This window comes from Parasteatoda tepidariorum, chromosome 12 (genome assembly GCF_982258835.1).
Source record: "Parasteatoda tepidariorum strain Cologne lab strain chromosome 12, Ptep-v5.0, whole genome shotgun sequence".
Lineage (NCBI taxonomy): Eukaryota > Metazoa > Arthropoda > Arachnida > Araneae > Theridiidae > Parasteatoda > Parasteatoda tepidariorum.
The window spans coordinates 11,636,891-11,659,442 of NC_141766.1; the positions used below are offsets into that span (position 1 = coordinate 11,636,891).

The 22,552-nt window shown below is 28.5% G+C and overlaps 1 protein-coding gene across 1 annotated transcript in view; it reads left to right on the forward strand.

Moving 5' to 3' along the window:
• The first annotated feature begins 834 nt into the window (after positions 1-834).
• The window catches only part of dsd (attractin-like protein dsd), a 102,355-nt gene continuing 80,637 nt past the window's right edge, over positions 835-22,552 (forward strand). The window contains exon 1 of the mRNA XM_043040918.3: positions 835-1,003. Coding sequence (XP_042896852.3) covers positions 852-1,003 — 152 coding nt within the window. The 5' untranslated portion in view covers positions 835-851. The remainder of the gene's footprint in view (positions 1,004-22,552) is intronic.

Consider the following 22,552-nt stretch of genomic DNA (forward strand, 5'->3'; position numbering starts at 1 on the left):
CATCAAAAGACAAGCTACACGTTCCAGCCTTCAATGTTCCCATAATGACCAAATCATGACACCGTGGTAGCTGTATGAATGGGTTGTAAAAAATATCCCTTCTTACCATTTTGCAAACTGTACAGATAAAGATTATGCGAAACAGGTAGTTTTTCTTGAAAAGCGACATAGAAGTACTCGCACAATCCCTGGTACTCAAAGAATTCATAGTGTAATATTAGGAAACCGGAAGTCAAAAATAATGTACTTAAATTTATCTGAAAGCAAGATCGTATCAGTGTTGTTAAATCCATTAGAACTGCCTTTAGAGGATATTCGTGGGTATGTTGCTTTTTAGCGGGGCAGCCAATGGTGGGTAAGATGCGTTTTAAATGCAAATATAAGCTCAGAAGAAGTTACGGTAAGTTTTTTTGCAGCCTCAAGGACCCTCGTTGCCATTTTTGTACACACAGTAGCCTTTTATACTGAAAGTAAATAAAACACAGATTATTATGAAGGCTGATGTACAAGCAACAACTAAACTAAACTCAGTGGGGCGACAACCCTTAGAGGGCCAAGGCTTACTGTTCCCATCTCAGTTTTCTTGACTTTGGACTCTGGGGTGCAGGAGCAGATGTTCCGATTAGGTGCTCTGTCAAACGTGGAACCCCCAGTGTTTAGTTTTCAAGCATGCTTGGTACTCATTTATGAACCCACTGAAGGGATGAAGGGCTGAGTCAACCTTGCCCGACCCGAGAATCGAACCCAGGACCTGTGGCACGGGAGTGAGAAGCGCTACCACTCAGCCACCGGGACAAGCAACAACTAAAACTAACTAACTAACTCCCTGGCATTACAGTCCATGTTGGACCATGGCCTCACTAACAGTTTTCCAAACAGTTTTCCTAACACTCCAAAGTCGCCTTTCTCTAGCTTTTTGTTTCCAGTTTCGGACTTTTAGAGTCTTAAGGTCCTTTTCCACCACGTCAAACCATAAATCAACCTCATCAGCAAGCAACAACAGGTTTGGTTTATTTCATATCGTCGAATGAAATGAAAATAATAAACAAAACGTAGCATCACATCATTCTCAACTGTTTCATAAAATTTTATAATGTTTATATGTTTCATTAATTAAAAATTCTATTCCTACATATTTTTACGTAGTTAATAAACAGAATTTTTTATTTTAATTTTATAAAATATTCTCTATGAAATAAATGTTAGTCACATCATGTAACTAGATCATGTATTTTACGCATATTCAAAGGTAAACCAATTTTTAATAAAAAAAAATAAAGCGATGGATACAAATAAAATTGTTATTTTGAGTACATTTTAGGAGCCGAAAATATCGGATAAACATTACTTTTTTATACATAATTGTAGCATTTAGTGAAAATTTTTTGAAATTTTATATTGGCTTAAGAATTTTAGGTTTTTAACTCACTTTTCCATGGATATTATGGATGTTATCTTAGATATGTTATCTTAGATAAAGTTATCCTAAATATGTTATCTTAGATAAAGTTATGCTAAATATGTTATCTTAGATATTGTATAGCATACCACTTTTATGAATTCTTCATAACCTTCAAGTTGAGAATCTAGGCTACAAATTTGTACACGTGTAGAAGAATGTTGCAGTAAAAAAAATTTTTTTTTCGTAATTTTTCGAGACCACATGCTCCAAGATATTTTAGGTCAATGGACAAATCAGTTCACTTTGAAAATTTGACCTAGCCTCAGAAGGTCATATAAGGTATCAAATGAAAGGTCTATCTCTTAGCTTTACAATGGTGGTTAAAATTCTGGTACAAGTAAGAAAAAGTTAGTCATTTATATAGATGCAAGTTTGCCATTTTTTATGAAAATTTCAGTTTTTCTAATGTCTATAAATTGGAAAATTTTCAAATTAAAAATCTAAAAATTTGTAAAATTTCTTACTTTATCATGTGTGTTCATTCTACCAAATTTCATTAAAACCGGAGGAGGGTCGGTTCGAAAGTGTTCGATCTGATGTGGAATGACTCAAGAATTAAATCACAAGCCCTCTCCTAACTAAAGATCTTGTGCATAAGTACAGCTCCTTTTAACAAGTAAATAAACATTTATTATCTAAATGATTTTTTAGTAGTGCATGCATCAAACCAAGCTTGACTTTTTTTTTAAATCATTTTTTAAAGCTAAAAATGAAGCTTTTTTTTTAAATGTTTCCTTTTAAAAAACGTTTTTAAATTAAAAGTAATTAAATCATTAAAATATTTTCATCGAAAGTTTTTTAGCCACTGATTAATGTTTTGATATAGAATACAAAAATATTCATTTTTGCTCATAAATATCAGAGCGAGATGAAAAATATATTAATTTAAGATCTTGTATATTTCTTATAGCTCCGTTTAACAAGCAAATAATCATTTAATATCTAAATGATTTATTAGTAGTGCATGAACCAAACCAAGCTTGACTTCTTTTTTTTTCTTTTTAAAAAAACTTGTTCTTTTCAAAATTTTTTTTTCAACTAACGTTTGGTTTAAACCTAGTTTTAAACCACAGTTTAACTCCTGATTTAAATCTAAATTGCTGACCAAATTAAAGAAATTAGTCTTTTATTGTTTCTAAATTTCAATGGAAAGCAGCGTATAAAATTTAATTAAAAAAATGCTAAGTTTCCTTAGCTAACATATGCTGCAATAGTGGCACAACTCTAAAAACAAGATTTTTGGACTAATATGAAAATGTAAATATGAAAATACACATTCTTTCAGCTGCAATACTAGCACAACTCATAATTTAACTTGAAGGTACTCTTTGTTTAAGCAAATGAAAGTATTTCTTATGCATCTTCCTTAGGAATGAAAACCTTAAACTCACTTATCTCAAAACATGATTTTTTGAGTTGTTTATTGCAGCCCATGAGCGATATTTGCTTCGAGTAAAAAATAGATAAAAAAACAAGTTATGAAACGCGAACTATTGAACTTAAGTCAAAAACGTATTTTAAAAACGATTAAGAATTTACAAAGTAGAAATTTAAAAAGAAATTTCATGACTAATAGTAATTTGATAAAAAAAGGAAGCTATATTTAGGAAAATAAATGAGTTTAAGAAATCGAAGGATAGACACTTTTCATGGTTTCTTCCGAAAAAAGAAAGAAAACGGATAAATAAACTGGATTAAGTCAAAAACAGACGATGGGAATTACGCGAACGACCGTGAAAAACAGACTGTTTTCCTTTTTCTTATTCCGATTCTTCAGTTTAAGAAAATAAAAGTAAACAATTGAAAAGGTGAACAATCTGATGGTTTTTGTTTATTTTCATTTGTCCGTCTTTCTCTGCCTTTTCCAAGTTTAGTATTGTTAGAATTTTGAACAATTCATTTCAAAGTATTGTTTAATATAAAACAATATAAAATGTGTTACAGCGGGAACTAAGTGGCAACAATCTTACAATTCTCGCAACAATAACCCATTGTTGTATAAAGCGCAACTTTTGGACAATATTTTGTGTATATTCTAAAATATTTATTTAACGCTAATAAATAAATTATCAAATGATCAAACGAATCTAAAATTTTCTTCTTGACATAGCAAAAATATGATTTTCGGTTGGATTTAAAAATGACTAAAAAGGTTATGTTATTAATCAAAATTTTGATTTGAGTTCGCCATTGAAGATAGAAAATTGATTAAAACATAACTTATAGTTTTTGATAAACAATTGAAATTTTTTTTAATTACCTAGGGTCCATTAAATAACTAGTTGACGTAATTCTAGTTTATTGTAATTGAAAGGAAAGCTCATTTATTCACATTTATAATGATGAATTAAGTGAATTTTACAATTTGTCGAAAATAATTTGACTTCTAAAGATTATATATTATATTTTTAGCTACGTATGGGCCACGTATGATGACGTATATCAAATTGAATAAATCATATATAACGAAGCAAAAATTATTTGAATTCCGCATTCGTTTAATTTTTGCGCTGAATACGAATATTTGATACGAATTCCGCGCCCTGCTCGCACCGACAACAGTGTTGTAAAATATCCTCTAGTGGTAGACGAATCATGAGTTGTACTCCCCTCGCAGTCAGGCTAACTGTGGGAAGATTAGCGGTTTTCCTCTTCATGTTCCATTAATAAAGTTCTTTACGGAGGCAAATATCTCATAATACTTGATACAAGAGTTTCCTTGTCTTCTGGATTGGGTTCAAAACTACAAGGCTATGAAGTTGAACATTAATAGTTGTGAATTCAAAATTGGATCACCCTTTAAGCGATGGTAAGAAAATGAAAGTATTAAAAAAATCATTACGGAGAAATTTTCTGGACTTCACATAAATTTGCAATCATTATTATAAATTTATAGCACCCATAACCTATGGCAACATTTTATAAACAACTGTTGACTAATGTTATAACAGTTGTCAACAGTTGTTATAAACAACTGTTAACAACTGTCTTTTTTTAATTAAGAGAAGACTAATTTAATAAAAGCTACAAAATGATTTATACAAATGGAGGATAGCATGTCAATATGAATTTATTTGAATTCAATAGTTTATTCTTTAAAAAAAGGAACAAATTCATTAGAGAAGTTCGCAAAATGGAATCAATAAATACTATGTCCATTTTCTTGAATAGTTGTGTTCATTTTCTTCATCACATATTTTGCAAAGTGCATGGCTAATTGAAAAAGTCTTCAATATTTTCTAATCTGCCTTATATTTTTTAGCTTTCACAATTAGTCTGAATGTTTTTGGGCTAATTAGGAAAAATATGAGGAATTATATTATCAGACTGAGTTTGCTTAGGCTCATTGCAACAAATCTTTAATAAGGACTTTTATTTTAAAAATCCACTATTCTAATTTAATAAAAGAGTAATATAGACTAAAATAGACTAACTTAATAAAAGCTACAAAATGATTTATACAAAAGGAGGATAACATGTCATAGTATGAATTTATTTGGATTCAATAGCTTATTCTTTGAAAAAAAAAGAACAAATTCATTAGAGAAGTTTGCAAAATGGAATCAATAAATACTATGTCCACTTTCTTGAATAGTTGTGTTCATTTTCTTCATCACATATTTTGCAACGTGCATGCCTAATTGAAAAAGCCTTCAATATTTTCTAATCTGTCCCATAATTTTTAGCTTTCACAATTAGCCTGAATGTTTTTGGGCTAATTAGGAAAAATATGAGGAATTATATTATCAGACTGAGTTTGCTTAGGCTCATTGCAACAAATCTTTAATAAGGACTTTTATTTTAAAAATCCACTATTCTAATTTAATAAAAGAGTAATATAGACTAAAATAGACTAACTTAATAAAAGCTACAAAATGATTTATACAAAAGGAGGATAACATGTCATAGTATGAATTTATTTGGATTCAATAGCTTATTCTTTGAAAAAAAAAGAACAAATTCATTAGAGAAGTTTGCAAAATGGAATCAATAAATACTATGTCCACTTTCTTGAATAGTTGTGTTCATTTTCTTCATCACATATTTTGCAACGTGCATGGCTAATTGAAAAAGCCTTCAATATTTTCTAATCTGTCTCATAATTTTTAGCTTTCACAATTAGCCTGAATGTTTTTGGGCTAATTAGGAAAAATATGAGGAATTATATTATCAAACTGAGTTTGCTTAGGCTCATTGCAACAAATCTTTAATAAGGATTTTTATTTTAAAAATCCACTATTCTAATTTAATAAAAGACTAATATAGACTAAAATAGACTAATTTAATAAAAGCTACAAAATGATTTATACAAATGGAGGTAACATATCATAGTATGAATTTATTTGGATTCAATAGCTTTTTCTTTAAAAAAAAGAACAAATTCATTAGAGAAGTTTGCAAAATGGAATCAATAAATACTATGTCCACTTTCTTGAATAGTTGTGTTCGTTTTCTTCATCACATATTTTGCAAAGTGCATGGCTAATTGAAAAAGCCTTCAATATTTTCTAATCTGCCTCATATTTTTTAACTTTTACAATTAGTCTGTATGTTTTTAGGCTAATTAGAAAAAATTTGAAGAATTATATTATCAGGCTGAGTTTGCTTAGGCTCATTGCAATAAATCTTTAATAAGGATTTTCATTTTTAAAAATCCACTGTTGTAAAATCTGCTTAATTGAGAAATGCGCGATATGTTTTCTCGTAAGCCTAAAAGTATATATAGGCTCGCTTTAGCAAGTTATTTGTGTACATGGTCCAATTCTTACCTAAATGATTAAAAAAATTTGAGTCTGATGGTGCCGGAGGAACAACGACGATTATTTCATGCTATTGTTTTTTTTACAAGTAATCTATATGGTAATCGTTTCGTTCCCACTTCTTTAATTAGAATCTGGAAGTCCTTACGGTAGTTGCTTTTTAAACCAAAAAAAAAAAAAAAATATAAAAATAAATAATTTAGTCACTGAATATAATATTTTAATAAAAGATAACGATTACAGAAGGTTTATTTCTGATGTTTAATATCATAACTTGCATTTTTATTTCCTGTAAAGGTTCGAGATCATACCAGTCATACTTAGAAATCAATTGAAGATTTTTCAAGGTTATTGATATTCTCTTATGGTAAATAAAAATCAGGATACATTTTGTTTGTGAAGAAAAATGAAACTAAACAGATGAAAAACTTTACAATTTTTTTTAGATCTAATAAACGCTTAAACCTTCATTAAAAAGCTTAAATTTTTAATTGACTACCAAATTGGCTATATGAAAAAAAAAACAGATGATCAACAATGGTTTTAATTATGTATAAATTTTAATGATATGAAAAACAGTTGAACATAATTAAAAAAAAATAATGCGACTTAATATTCCTTTAATGGACTGGCTTAAAAATATTCCATAGCTGTTCTACATTGTATTTATATACAAAAGCACTTGAAAATAATACAGTTTTATCTCACTGTTTTGTATTATCTAAATAATGTTACACAATCCAAAAATAACTTATATTACGCTAAAAAATCGCAAATTTAAAAATATAACTTGTAAAGAAAAATCTAAAAGAATTATTATTTTAACATTATTTAAAACTTTGGAATGTTGAAAACCATGAAAAAGCTGTGAAATTCGCTAAATATTTACTAGACATTATTAATGACCAAATGCTTACGAGTATTTCAAGAGCATATTCGGTTTTAAGAAATATTAACTTATGTTGTAATGCCTTTAAATGAAGAAAAGAGTTTTTTTCTTCAAAAAAGATGAAGAAATAATGCGCTTAAACGGGAAATGGATTGTTTAATGATCTGTAAAATGTCTTTTTATCCAAAGCTTATGAAGAAATTATGTATTTTTAAATTGTAGTTGTTCTTAATGTTCAAACATTGTAGATTGCATTATTTTAAGGTAGAAATTTCTCCATATGCGTTTGATTCAATGTCTGTATATAGATAAAATCATATATTTTAAACTGTTCCTCTCCCATGTATGCATGGGCTTTTCTAATAAGATATGTTATCAAGGTGTTGTTGAGGTTTGGACATTTTAATATTAGGCATTAAAAATTGCTGCTAAATTTTGACTTGGCTATTGGGAAAATGAAATGCTTCGTACAAAGTGAAATAGTTTTTCGGAACTTAAATGCACTGTAAAAAATTCTGGATCAAATTACGTTAAAAATTATCGGGACTCAGGGTGCCGGCACATTTTACCGTAAAATTCATTTTTGATATCGGTAATCTAATGTAACGTATTTTTTACAGTTTATATTTATTGTCACATAAATCACTAAATCCCAGTAATCGAATAAATATAACAGTAAAAACTACGCTAAAAATTGATTTCACAATAAAATAGATTTTATGGATTATGCATCCTGGGTGTCAGTATATAAGTTAAATTTTGAAAACCAGAATTTCCGGTAAACCGTTACCTTATGAACGGAATAATTCTTAAATCTGTTTTAATACTGTATATACCGGTTTAAATACTGCATATAATGGTTTTATTAACTAGAATTGTTTTTTTTTTTTTACCAGAAATGTCATTACCATACAGTGCAATCATTTTACCAGAATCTTTTTCTCCGGGTGTTAAAAATGTCATTTAAATTCCATTTAAATGCGTTGTTATGAAGGGATTGAATTAAAAAATTGCGTTATCGAATTCAAACGATTTCCTAACAATTGAATCAGAAAACTATCGTTTCATGTATATGTTACGTAATACATAATTATCTACTAAGGAATTTTATCATTAAACAAATTACATAATTATCAACAGAAAAATTATTATCATTCTGATACAACAAAATGCTCAAAATATTGAAAATAAAATATATCTCCTGAAAACAAAAATTTGCTAGCAATTGATAGAAAAAGCAGCTGCATCTAATTTAAATAAATTGTTTATTAATGATATAAATAATTTAATAAGTTTAAATTTAATTTTTAACGATATTTCATCCATAGCCTTTGTTTTACTATAAACAAACTATCTTAAAAAGCTTATTTTATTAAAAAAAGGTGATAATAAGTATATTTTGACTAATGTACAGTGTTCAAAAAAGAGAACACTTGGAATTATTTTTGTTCTTATGATCGGATTTTCATGAACTATTTATCTTGATTGTTCGACGGTCTAACCTTAAATATGCTTAATTATTAGAGAAGGAGATAACGTAAATAAGGAAATCAGACACAAAAACGTATTTTTACTAAATGAGCATACCTTTTTTCCCTAATGATTTGGATTTTTGACCTTCTAAACTTGGGTCCGCAATCTGTAAACTATGGCCTCAATAGTTTAGCGTTCTTCTTAATGTTAATTTCAGTTTTTGTATATTTCACAAAATTTTGCTCACAATTATTTATTTTATTTTATATCTATCGTTGAACAGCCGACCCAATGTTTTGGGTTTTCGACTACTGATGTTCAACTCCGTAGCCCTGTAATTTTGAACCAATCCAGAAGACAAGGAAACTCCTGGTTCAGTACCCCCAGAGGTATTGATTTGTAATGGAGGAATTCGCGACTCGACAGATTTAATGTGCATCAGTCACCATTTACTACACGGGAGTCTTCGCCTGACGGGGATCGAACCCACCACCTCTTGAACATGGGCCCAGTGTCCTACCAACCAGGCTATCCCGGTCCCTTTGCTCACAATTATAAAATTCGTTTATCCAAAGACAAGTCCATGCAAAAAAATTTCAAATAATTATTTTTTAATTTTATTAATTTATTAAAAATGGCCGAAAAAATTGTTAAGTATCGAAATTCTTACTTCACTTTTAAAACATGTAGTTTTAAATTACAAAATACAAAATTTGAGTGAAATTGAACTTATAGTTCTCGAGAAATAATATTTTAAAAATACAAATCCTAAAAACTGGATAGCTCATAAAGTGGATAACTCATATAGCGAAATACTCAAAAAATTAAGACATTAAGGGTTCCAAACTTTTCTCAGATCTCCTGACCAAACTAGTGGGACCACATTTCCCAGATTGTGACTATAACCCCGCATATTTAGAGGGTCAGTGCCATCTGCCAAATATACGAAAACCATATTTTCGAGATTTGCAGCAATCCCTGATACTTTGAAGGACACAAATCCAAATTCGTCGAAAAGAAGCCTGTTTATTCAGAAAAAGTAAGTTTTTGTGTCTGTTTTCGCAACTTAAAATATCGTCTGCTCTAATTAACTGACATGCTTGATGTTAGATGCACAAACTATTAAGATTGAGTATTTAGTACGTGAAAAAGTAACTCAGGGTGTGCTAACTGTCTTTTTTTCTATTTGCGCGATGTACTTTGATGAATGGAAATTAATACGATGTATTTTATCAACTAAAAAAAGAATGTTGTTTTGATCAATGCTAATTTATTCACTATACAAGAAAGCATTATAATTTCTCTAAAAAGAAGAAATTTGCAAACTTTTGAGAAATTAATGATATAATCGCGTTTCCTAAATGTGCAACATCTCAAAAATATGCAGGTGCATTTTTACACACACACACTCAAAGAAAGGTCTACTTATATATTTTTTAAAATAAGTATGACAAGCCTAAATAAATTGTGAACACAAGAAATTGGTTGCAAATTTGAAAAATTTCTCGTTTAAAAAATCACCTTAATTTAAAAAAAATCATTTCAGATAATATCAAATCTGATTCATATATGTTTCAACACAACTATTATTTTTTCCTTTTATTTTGCCAGAAACTGATTGTAAGCGTGTAAATTCTGCCACCACTTTTTTGTTATTTCATGATAAATAAAAAACAAAAACAAATCGCAAGAAGTTCCTTATCCTTGTCACAAAATTGAGTTTTTTATTGTTACTTAAATCTGTCATAGTAATTACTTCAAAATTATATTTTAAAATTTAAATTATTAAATTATTCTATCGCTTCTTAACCAATTTCGATTTTTTTTTGGTTTATCATTTGGGATTTTAACCTGAAATAAATTTTCTTTTCAGTATAAACTTTCATTGTTAGTTTCAATTTTTTGTCAAAATGAATAATTTAACTTTAAATTGAGCGCCTTTCACAAAATATCAAAATTTCCAAGACCAAATGTACGCAGCAAAATCAAAGGACTTTTAAAATTTCTACGAAGATTGGGTAAGACTCAAACATTTCAGTATGATTAAAACACAGGTGAGTTTCTCAAATAACACCATCTTTACAATAAAAAAACCCTATTCCATCCACTTTAAAAGGGGATAAAACTCTGATATTACCAAGAGAAAAATTTTCTTTTTCTGTATTTTGTGGAAGATTTTTTGTCTAAAAAAATGATTTGGTGAAATTCGAACTTCAGTATTATTTAGAACAATTTTAATTTTCTTGCTATTACGTTTAAATATAAAATGGTGCTTTCAAATTTTTAAATATTAATGCTGTTTTTCAGAGAAACATATTTTCTAACCGTAATGTCTCATTTCAGACACTATTTTCCAACGATTTTCGCATTGTTTTCATTTCAATATTGCTATTCAAATTTCCTATGATACAACATAATTTTTCATCTAGCTTTAAAAAAAAATTATAATCACAGCGATTTAATTTTTTTTCAAAAATTGAAAAAAAAGAATAGTTTTGCTGCAAAACTCTAAATTTTAAGAAAATTTAAATTCTAAATTAAATAGAAACTTTAAAATATTTTTCCTTTATGAAAAATAGAGAAAAAACTGTAAAACTCTGGAAGTCTAAACAATGTAAAACAAAGTTATAATCGATCGATTCAAAAGAAAAACAAAAAGAAAATTAATGAAAAAGTAAAAAACAAAAAAAAGGAACAGTTTAGTCAATCAATTTGTCTCTTCACTTCCTAAGGTTTAAAATTTTTGTTTTCAATTCAGTCTCAGGCTTTGTTTTCAATTCAGAGCTATTCATATTAAATGGTTGAGTGATTATTTGTTTAACAGTTTAGGATTGTTTAGTTTCAAGGGCGTATAAAAAGTACGATTAGGAAAAAAAAAAAAAAAAAATACGAACCAGCAATTTATTTTCATAGCTTCATCGTTTCATTATTTATCCTTGTTATTAAGACCATATTTTTTTTAAACTTTTTAATGTAAATTTAATTTACATATCTTGATAATATTTGAGTACGTATTATTGTGAGTTTCTTTTCCCTTGAGTTTGGCGCAGCGTAGTCGCAGCTTCTCGTCCAGTTCAATTATACAGTATGAAAAAGAAGCAACTTAACTCCTAATAACTTCTAATCTAATAATCGCATTTTTATGTAGATTTGAAGGTACCTAAATATGCTTATTAGTTAATGCAGACGAATAATTGCGAAAATAGACAAAAAGAAAACTTTCTACCCTTTAAATATAGAGCTGAGCTGTAATGTACACCGAGAAAAAATTTCTGGTTAAATTACTGTTATGTATGGTAATGACATTGTTGGTAAAAAAACCCTACAATTCTGGTAATAAAAACCAAAATACAGTATTTAAAAATTTTTTTTTCTCAATGCCTACCCGATTAACTCGTCAGTCAGGTATCAGTTGGGCAGATTTGTTGGTCACTCTTTCAGGGGCACTATATTAGGTGGGTACAAAGAATGCTCCATAGTAAGTACAGATAATGAAAGAACATCTATGCCTGCCTTGTCTGGGATTCGAACCCAGGACTTTTCCTATGTGAGGTGCTCTCATGATCACTACACAGTCCGGTTGGCAGTATTTAAAACATTTATTTGGTAATTTTTCCGTTCATAGGGTGACGGTTTATCTGAAATTCTGGTTTTCAAAATCTAAGTCAAATCTTTCAAATCTTTCAAAATCTAAGCAGGAAGCAAACTAGAGTGAAATAGTTTTCTATGGAAAAAAAACTACCATTAAGATTGAATCCTAGAACTTGATACGATCATTAGATCAAAAGTTATTCAGGGTGGGCCGCTTTTTATTTTTACACTCTTTATGTAAGACTTTGTGCTTCAAAATATGCACAAAAAAAGAATCGGAACATAAATGTAATGTTTTTATATACTTTTCTACTCAGAATAAAAATAATTTTTTTTTTAACAGTAATTAAAGTGTAACCTTTAAATATAATGCGTTTAATAATGTTACAAAAAGTTACACACCTAAAGAGTACATTTGTGCTTGAAATGCGTTTCACTTCATAATTAAAATTTTTATTTCGTCATGAAATTTTTTTCACGTTGTTTTTTTATTTAAATGCAAACAAAATAGTGCAATTTTTTTATTCCTTTGTTTAAGGGCCATAAAAAATACTTTATTCTCTCATTGAGAAAAAAAGCATGTTTAAAACTAATGAAAAGCGTGTAAATGAGTGGCAGGAAGAATTATGATAAAATTTACTACGTTTCTGGCTCTATGGGAATGCCACAAAGCTCGATAAGTTTTACCAAAGCGCATTAATAATGATTTTGGTAAGGTTAACAATAAAATATGGTTTTATAATTTGCGATAAAATTTGGTAATGTGGTAAAATTTGTTAATTTTTTTATTATACTTTTTAAAAGTTATACTTTTTAAATACTAGTAAAAGTATAAAAACCAGTTATTCGATTAGATTGTTCAGTGTAATTTCGGCTAAATTAAAAAAAAACATTTATTGTATTTTTTACTAAATGTGGGGTAATTAGAACCATAATTTTGATTTGGAAAGCAATTATTTCCGGTGAAACGTTACCATATGAACGGAAAAATTAACAAATGGTTTAAATACTGTAGTTTTTATTACCAGAATTATGTGCTTCTTTTTAAACCAGAAGTACTATACGGTTTATTTTTCGTTCAAATATGCGTTACCTTGTTACAAATGCGAACTCTGGGTAAAATAAATTTTTCGTTATGTAGTTATTGGAAACTTAAAACAATGAGATAGTAGAAGAAGCTAGGTCACCTTTAACTGCTATAAAAAATATTTTTAGACACTTCAGAACTAGAAGTTTTAATGAAACTCCAATAGACTTAGTGTTGAGAAAACTATTATAGATTTTTTAGCTGTTTTAAGCTCTATTATTAGAGAGATTTATTACACCCCATAAATGTAGTTAAGTATTTTTATTTTTGGTTGCTTTTTAGGAGTTTGAGTTGCAAAATAAATCATTACAGATAATTACCTTTTCTATTTATTTGTTATTATTATTAAAAAAAGTTTTATTTCCCTTAAAATTAATTTTATTAAAAGGAACTATACTGAAAAGGAACTATACTGAGGATAAAGAAAAGAAATTCTCAATAAAGTGTAAGCAATGTGAAGTGCAATAATTTCATTACTTTTTATTATTTTACGATTTTTTTTCTTCAGTATCTATAATTTTCTCACTTTTAAAATAATAACTTTTGGGTTGAGTTAATGTTCTCTTCTGTAAATTATAATCGGATTTGAAGATTGACTCTTTAAACTAGATAAACTTAAATCTACAGACTAAAAAAGCTTAAAAAATACCATTTATTGATAATTATAAAGAACTGATTACTTAATAGTAAAATAATATTTTTAAATTGTTATCTAAAAATTTTCTTTAAAAAATCATTTTCAAAGCATTTTTGTTTTAAAAACATTAATTTTTTTTTTTTGCAAAATGGAATCATTCAAATTTTTTGAACAATCTAACATTTATTAAATCGTTATATTCAGTGCATGTGCAATTAATTCAATTGAAGCAAACAATTATCTAATTGTTTGTGTTATGGTTCCTTCAAGTGCAATTGAAAGTAAAGTGAAATGATTTTATTACTTTTTATTATTTTACGATTTATTTTTTTGTATCTTTATCCCATTTATCTCGCCCTTAAAATAGTAAATATTGGGTTGAGTTAAAGCTTTCTTCTGTAGATAATATTCAGATTTAAAGATAACTCTTTTAACTAAATAAACTTAAATCTACAGACTAAAAAAGCTAAACAAATACTTCATTTTTATTGATAATTGTAAAAATTGCTTACTTAATAGAAAACTAACGTTTTTAAATTCTTATTTTAAAAAAATTTAAAAAAAATCGTTCTCGAAGTTTTTTTTTTGGTTGAAATTTATAAAAAGTTTTTTTTTTAAAAATGAAATCCTTGAAGTTTTTTGAACAATCAACCATTGATTAAAACGTTATATTCATTGCATGCTCAATGAGTTCAATTGAAGGATATACAATTATTATTATTATTATTTTTTTTTTCCAATGGCAGGCACTGAATTTGAATCTTTGCCTATACTATGCCAGAATTGTTGCTCATTTCGCGTTACCCAGTGGGCACCTGTGAACCAAAGTCACGGAGGCGAGCAACGTTGCCCACGCCACACTGCCACAAACCCGTTTATAGGGTGGGCCACATTCACACATCATACACACGACAGAGGACAGCACAAAGAGAGAGAGAAACATCCATGCCCAGAGCGGCATTCGAACCCGCAGCCTATGGCTTCGCAGTCAGGTACGCTAACCGCTCGGCCACCTGGCCAGCACAATTATTAAATTTTTTGTGTTGTGGTTTCTTAAAGGGCAATGTGCAATGATTGTGCAAGTGAAGTGCAATGTGCAAGTGAAGTGCAATGATTTTATTACTTTTGATTATTTTGCTATTTTTCTTTTAGTATCACATTTATCTCAAAGTGGGTAATGAGTTCAATTAATATTTTCTTCCGGTACTTTGTAGATAGTAATTAATAATTGGATTTAAAGATTACTCTTTAAACTGTATAAATTTAAAATTGCAGTCTAAAATTGCTAAAAATACTTCTTTTTTATAGATAACTATGATGAATTGATTACTTAATTTGAAACCAATTTTCTTAAATTCTAATTTTAAAAAAAATCGTTTTCAAAAGTTTTTTTGTTTTGTTTAAAATACATGAAATTTTTTTTTGAAAAATAAAAACATTCAAGTTTTTAAAACAAAAAGTCATTTACTAAATCGTTATATTCATTGCATGAAGTACAATTTATTCATTTGAAGGACATACATGTTGTGGACATGTTGTTCTTCCTGACGCAATGGTATATGAAACCAATCGTTTTCGTAATAAAATATGAAATAACGTTTTTCTATCAATGAGAAGTCCTCTTGAGTAAAGAAGGTAAGTATTACAATGAATTCCCTTATATTTTAAGTTACAAAATAGACTAATTCAAGGTAATTTACATGTACTGGTGTATTTCTCTCTGCATGATTTCGGTGTGGACGAAACTTCCAACTGAATATAATTTATTAAAGTTTTAAACTGAAGAATTTAAAAGATATATTTTTTATATAATTTATTTTTGTTTTTCCGTTGGTCAAAAATAACCTACACTGTAAAAAATTCCGAATAAACTTACTGTATAAAGTACCGGCACTTTGGGTGCATCATCTGTGAAATTTATTGTACCGTAAAAAACATTTTTACCGTGAAATATTATACCGTAATTTCATGGTAATATTTATTTAATTAGAGTGATTCAATAATTTTAAGGTAATTATTACATATTACTTAATTATTTAGTTACAATTATTTAATTAGAGTGATTTAGTGATTTCACCTTAATTATTATTGCAAAAATTTCGTTATATCAGATTTTTTTTGTTCCGTAACATTTGCGATAAAAATGAATTTTAAGATAAAAAGTACCGGCACATACCTGAACGCTGGTACTTTTTACAGTAATTTGATCCGGAATTTTTTACAGAGTATTTATATATTAAATTATTAATGTGGAGAATATCAAAAAATATTTTTAATATCAGATATTTTTGTTTTTTTCCGTTGATCAAAAATAGCCTAGGGTTAATTTTTAAATACGGTTAATTGAGTCTACCTTGCGAGTTACTTTAGTCTTACACAAAAATAAAAAGTTGTAAATTTTTGTTCTTAACAAATTAAACAAGTATATGGGTACCTTTAGGCTTAAAAAAAACTGTTTGCATGGAGGATATTATTAATAATTTTTGGTTTTTAAAAATGTTACCATTGGCAACACTGGAGTTCTTGTAAGCTTCTGTTTTGATGAGTAAAGTGTTTACCTCCAAACTATCTATTGTAAACGTGATAAGTACGTGATAAAGTACGCGATAAAGATAAGGTAAGCGTCAAAATATTACCTTTAGTAACCTGTTACCAATGCGTCAAAATTGTTTATCCCTTTTAGTTTAGAGACGGGGCATTTTAAAATATTCGTAAGCATTTCGTAAAAATGAATTTTCGGGGCTGGATTGTACAAGGCCCGATAAAAGGGATATTATTGTTTAAAAGTGAACTGACATATAATAAACCTTCCTTGCTAAAGAAACGAGGATGTTTCCATATTTTTGAGATGGCTGCACGGAGAAAAAAAATCTGTTAAAATTACCGTACTGCATGGTAATGACATTTCTGGTAAAAAAAACCCCCATAATTCTGGTAATAAAACCCAAAATATACGGTATTTAGACAATTCATTTGGTAATTTTTTCATTTATATGGTAGTGGTTTGCCAGAAATTCTAGTTCTTAAAATTCTAGTTTTTATTACCACTCATTCAGAAAAAATACAAAACAGAAAAGTAAATTTAACCGAATAAATGTTTTTTATGCCATGCTCTGAGATATCATGATAAAATTACTATGTGAAAACCTGTCAAATTTTTATCACTTATTATAAAACCATACTTTATTATAAATTTTACCAAAATCATTACCAAAGCGTTTCGGTAAAAACTACCGAGCTTTTTGGTGTTCACATAGAGCCATTGTAAATTTTCCTTATTCTGATAGTGTAGACCATACTTCTTTTCTCAGAGTGGAATAAAAGTCAAATTTAGATATTTCACCTTTAGAATTTTAATATTTAGATATTATCTCATTACAATTACTAGTTAGATAGAAAAGTTTAGTATTCAGAAGTTATAAGAAGAAAAATAAAGTCTTTCTCATGTTTTTCAAATCTAATTTCTTTTTTTATACATATTAAAAATATTATTCTTTTACTAATTTGCTGTGTGCCATTTCATTAGCAGATTCTTGCGCAAGGGGTTATAATAGTCTAATATACGACATGCATTCAATTTCTAATAGGATAAGTGAGTGACCCCGAGCAGCGGTTACTTTAGACTAAATACAGTTTAATTTCTTATATTAGGATAATTGGTTAAAACTCAATTTCGATGTTGAAAGTAAAATTATTATATTTTTTATAAAAGAATATGTAAGTAAAAACACGAAAAAGTTTCTCAATAAGTATGTTGTATACTATATATGGTTGACAGTATCATGAATTTCCCGGTAATGGATTTTATTTTAAATTATTGGGTGTACAAACTAGTTCGGTCTGTTTTTTGTGTGGTTAAAAATGCATTTATTTCAGAACAAAATGAATGAACAGATTAATCAAAGTATTGTCCATCGCTACTACTTTTTCCCATCTCTCAGGCATTTTTTGAATTCCATCTCGAAAAAATGTCTCGTCTTTTGAGGCTATCCAAGTTAAGAGCCAATTTTCGATTTCTGCGAAGGAAGTGAACTGGTGACCTGTCAAATCGTGCTGCATCCGTCGGAACAACCAGTAATCAGAAGGAGCAATGTCCAGCGAATACAGCGGGTGTGGTAAAATATCCCACTTGAGCGTTTCAAAATTTTTTTTTTAATACTTTTGTGACATCAGGCTGACCGTTATTAGGCAGAGGAATAACTTTGTCATGTCTTTGCTCGTATTCCGGCCGTTTTTCTCGTAATGCACGACTCAAACGAATTAATTGCAGCCTATACCGATCGCCCGTAATGGAATCACCAGGTTGTAGCAGCTCATAGTGTACAAAACTATTCACCATTCTTGAAACGTGGAAACCATTCCTACATGCAATTTATCAGTTTTAGCATTGTCACCATAAACTTCTGCAAGAATTCGATGCGCTTCAGCTGCACTTGTCTTCTAATTAAAGCAGAAACATAAAACCTCTCACAAATGGCGCTTCGTTACCACAAAACTTGACATACTCAACAAGGTAAAAAACAGGGTTTTTGTATGAAACTCAAAGCGATATAAACTGAATGTTATTGACAGATGCTTAACCTCCTTGAAACCACCGAAACCAGCTGTCACTATGAAACAGCAGAGCCATCTCTTAAAAACGGACAGAACAAATTTGTACTCCCGATAGTTTAAAACAATCTTCTTGTTTCTAATTACATAAGGAAGCTATCAGAAATGTCATGGTTGTTTTTTTTATAAAGATAATTTCTAGTAAAATAGTGAAATGTGAAATAAACTTTTTTGTATTTTGCTCTGATTAAGGAAACATTTGCCATCGGAAATTAAAATTTTAATGATTTTTTATGCTGATTATTACGAACTTAACAATGTGTGCTTTCGAGCGTAGAAGAATTCAGTGAGAGTACACTGTGTAAAATTCCAGATCCAAATACGCTATAAAGTACCGGCACTTTGGGTGCATCATCCGTAAAATCCATTTTTACTGTAAAATATTATACCACAATTTTTACAGTAATATTTATTTAATTAGAGTGATTCAGGAATTTTACGGTAATTATTACTAAAAAAATTATGGTAGGGTGGTCCGGGGTAATTCACGATCACTCTGTTTCTGGGGTAAATAATGATCACCTAAGTTTTATTTTAAAAAAAATATTTTTTTTTCTAAATTTGAGACATGGACAAGAATGCTTGCACACTTTACTAAGGTATAACTGCATTTACTTAATAATAGTTTTTTGTTTAATCTAACAAAATAAGTATCTTTTAAACTGCTTTCTGTATTTTCCATTTCAAAGATGGGTTTCAAAAAGTGCACATTTCTGCAAAGATCTCCCTCCTTCTCTTAATAATAAACATTTTGAGTTACTTTCTTTTTCTTTGATATGAAAATAGTGCAAGCTCTTGTTTAATTATTTCAGATCTACTGTAAACATTATAATTGATTATAGGAAACTGTATCAAATGTTGCCCCCTACAGATGGGGTAATTATTGATCACTGGGGTAATTCCTGATCATTGTCATTTCTTTCCATAAATAGTATTAAAATAAGCTAATAAATAGCTAATTGTCTTTTCTTAAGTGGCAGTTCATATTTATCAAGTGGAACGACTATAAAATATATTTTATCTCAATTTAATCACAAAATTTGTTTTTAACCGCATGCTAGATAAATGTGTTCCGATTTGTCTTACCTTGCTTCTATCCTAATTTTATGTGTGTACATTGTTAGAATAATTTTTAAGTTTATAAATTAGCCTAATATAAATATGGTGAGAAATTATAAGCCTAAAAAGGATACTAAGCTTCTAGAAAGCAAAATTAGTTCTAGTAATTAAAATGTCTTAATTACTAAATTTCTTTTAATGATTGAAAATGAAAATTTCAATGTAAGATCTGTTGACATACCTTACTTAACTTTACACTCTCCCTTAATGAAGTTACAAAATCCAGCAAAAGTGACCCATGTGGGAACTCTTTCTTATATTCCAGCAGAACATGAGAATGAGTTGGCTGCTTGCCTAAAATGTATGGCACAATACAATGATTTTTGGAAAATTTAAAGAGCTAACCTTTATTTTTGCTTTTTAAATAAATCGTTTTATTAGCTGCTTAAACATATATTTTTGGTTTATTTGTTTGATCTTGATGTCTTATTTGTTAATTACCACTGTATGATTATTTTTAAGCAGCTCATTTATGATTAAAACTGGGGATCAGTAATTACCCCAGAAGTGATCAGGAATTACCCCAGAAAGGATCAAGAGAAAGGGTAATTCCTGATCACTAAAAATTTTAAATATTTTCAATTCTAATTAGATTTTCAAACAAAACAAGGTAGCCCAGGACTTATCTCATATAGCCTCAAACCTCCAGTAAATATTATAATTCTATCTTGAATAGTTTTCTTGCAAAAGAGATAGATGTTAACATTTTTTGATCAGGAATTACTCCAGGTCACCCTATATCAGATTTTTTGTCCCGGTAAAAATGGATTTTACGGTAAAAAGTGCCGGCACTCTGAGTGCCGGTACTTTTTATCGTAATTTGATCCCGAATTTTTTTTCCAAAATGAGTTTATAAAAATGTTTGCTGGAAAATTCGAGGCCTACAATTGCGTTTTTATAAGACGAAAACCCCCAAATGAAGGACATTTTTCTCCCTATCGAAGGTAAAATAGACACTTTCTTTTCTCATAACTTTTTCTTATGACAGAGAGCATTTATGCACAAAAAAGGGATCAATATCATTGATGAGAGACAAATACTTCGTATTAATGTCGTTGTTTGAGAAGAAATATTTTTTCGAATATGAAATTTATCAATATTGATTATAAGCTTAAAATATTTTCATTTAAAAAAAATCTTCTTCTACCCTTAGTAGAACAATAAATTTAGGCCTGAGTTAAAAATTTGTCCTTTAACAAAAATTTCAAAGATATAAATGTCCAGAAAGTAATACTTTCAAAGATTAAAAAAAAAAAAAAAAAAAAAAGCGCTTAGATTGATAAATTTGTGTTTCAACTCAATTAGGTTTAAATAATTAGTTAATTGAATAAAATTATAGCAAATTACTGTAAATATTTTATCACATTTATTTTAAGCACTTTGTATAGTAAACAAACAGTATAATAACGGAACATAACATATAAATAATTTTTCAACCCCCCCAAAAAAAACCCGTTAAGATTGATAATTTGTGCGTCTAAAGCGTAATTAGATCCAAATAATTAGTTAAGTGACTTAAATTATGGCAAATTACTGCAATTATTTTATTCAACAAATTTATTTTAAGCCCTTTGCATTGTAAACATATATAACTTTACAAAAAAAAAAAAAAAAAAAAAAAAAGGAAAAGAAAAGAAAACTTAACACTCAAACTATTTACCACTGTTTAGTTTAAACTTAACCAAAAAATGTTTATAAATTTAGAGAATTAAACTTCTAATTTGATACATGTTCTTTTAAAGCAAACGCATACACACAGTTATAAACTTTGAAAACTAATTTAACAAGGTATTTTAAAAAAAGAAACATTTTATCTTAAACTCTATAAAAGCACATAATGTCTGAAAAGATTAAATGAGGAAAGCAAATTTCAACGTTAATGAAAAAATTTAAAACCTTTAAGCCGTCCAACTGAAAGGTAAAATTTTTAAATCTTCAGTAATCAAGGCTCATAAGAACGACGAACTTGAAAGTGAAATCACGAAGCAGAACAAATATGAGTTCGGGGAAGTGTTTTATGCTATGAATGCATCAGTAAGCGTAAAAGGTCCTCAGTTGAAAGAATTAAAAGTAAATAATTAAACGGATGAAAGAATTTTATTGTGTCAGACTAAATAAAAAAATATCAGTTCAAACTTAATACACTAGTTTATTATTATAATTAATTTTAGAACAGCTATTTATTACAAGGAAAGAACTCTTATTTTACAATAGGAGAAAATACAGAGGAACCCCACTATTATTAACTAGGAACACTCGGTTGAACTTAACTTTTTTAGTGGTCCAATTCGAAATTCCATTTAGTTAATTTTATTTCATATGCTTATAGTGGACATCTGAAAAATTGGTAGATCTTTTAAAATGGATTCAAATTTCTTTTGTATAGAATATTAAATCTTTCATACTAGCGGTTGAACTTAACTTGCTTAGTGGTCCCATTCGAAATTCCATTTAGTTAATTTTATTTCATATGCTTATAGTGGACATCTGAAAAATTGGTAGATCTTTTAAAATGGATTCAAATTTCTTTTGTACAGAATATTAAACCTTTCATACTAACGGTTGAACTTAACTTGCTTAGTGGTCCCATTCGAAATTCCATTCAGTTCATTTTATTTCATATACTTATAGTGGACAGCTGAAAAATTAGTAGTCCTTTTAAAGTGGATTCAAATTTCTTTTGTACAGAACATTAAATCTTTCATATTTGAAATATTAGATTTTTTACTAATTGTTATTTAAAAAGTTGATGAACTATACTTGAAAATTTCATATTTCTCCTACGTAGAATGTAAAAATAAACCCCTGTTTTAGGTATTAAATACACGTAGAAAAAAATTCTGGTAAAATTACCGTGCTGTATGGTAATGATATTTCTGGTAAGGGAAAAAAAACACAGATATTCTGGTTAATAAAAACAAAA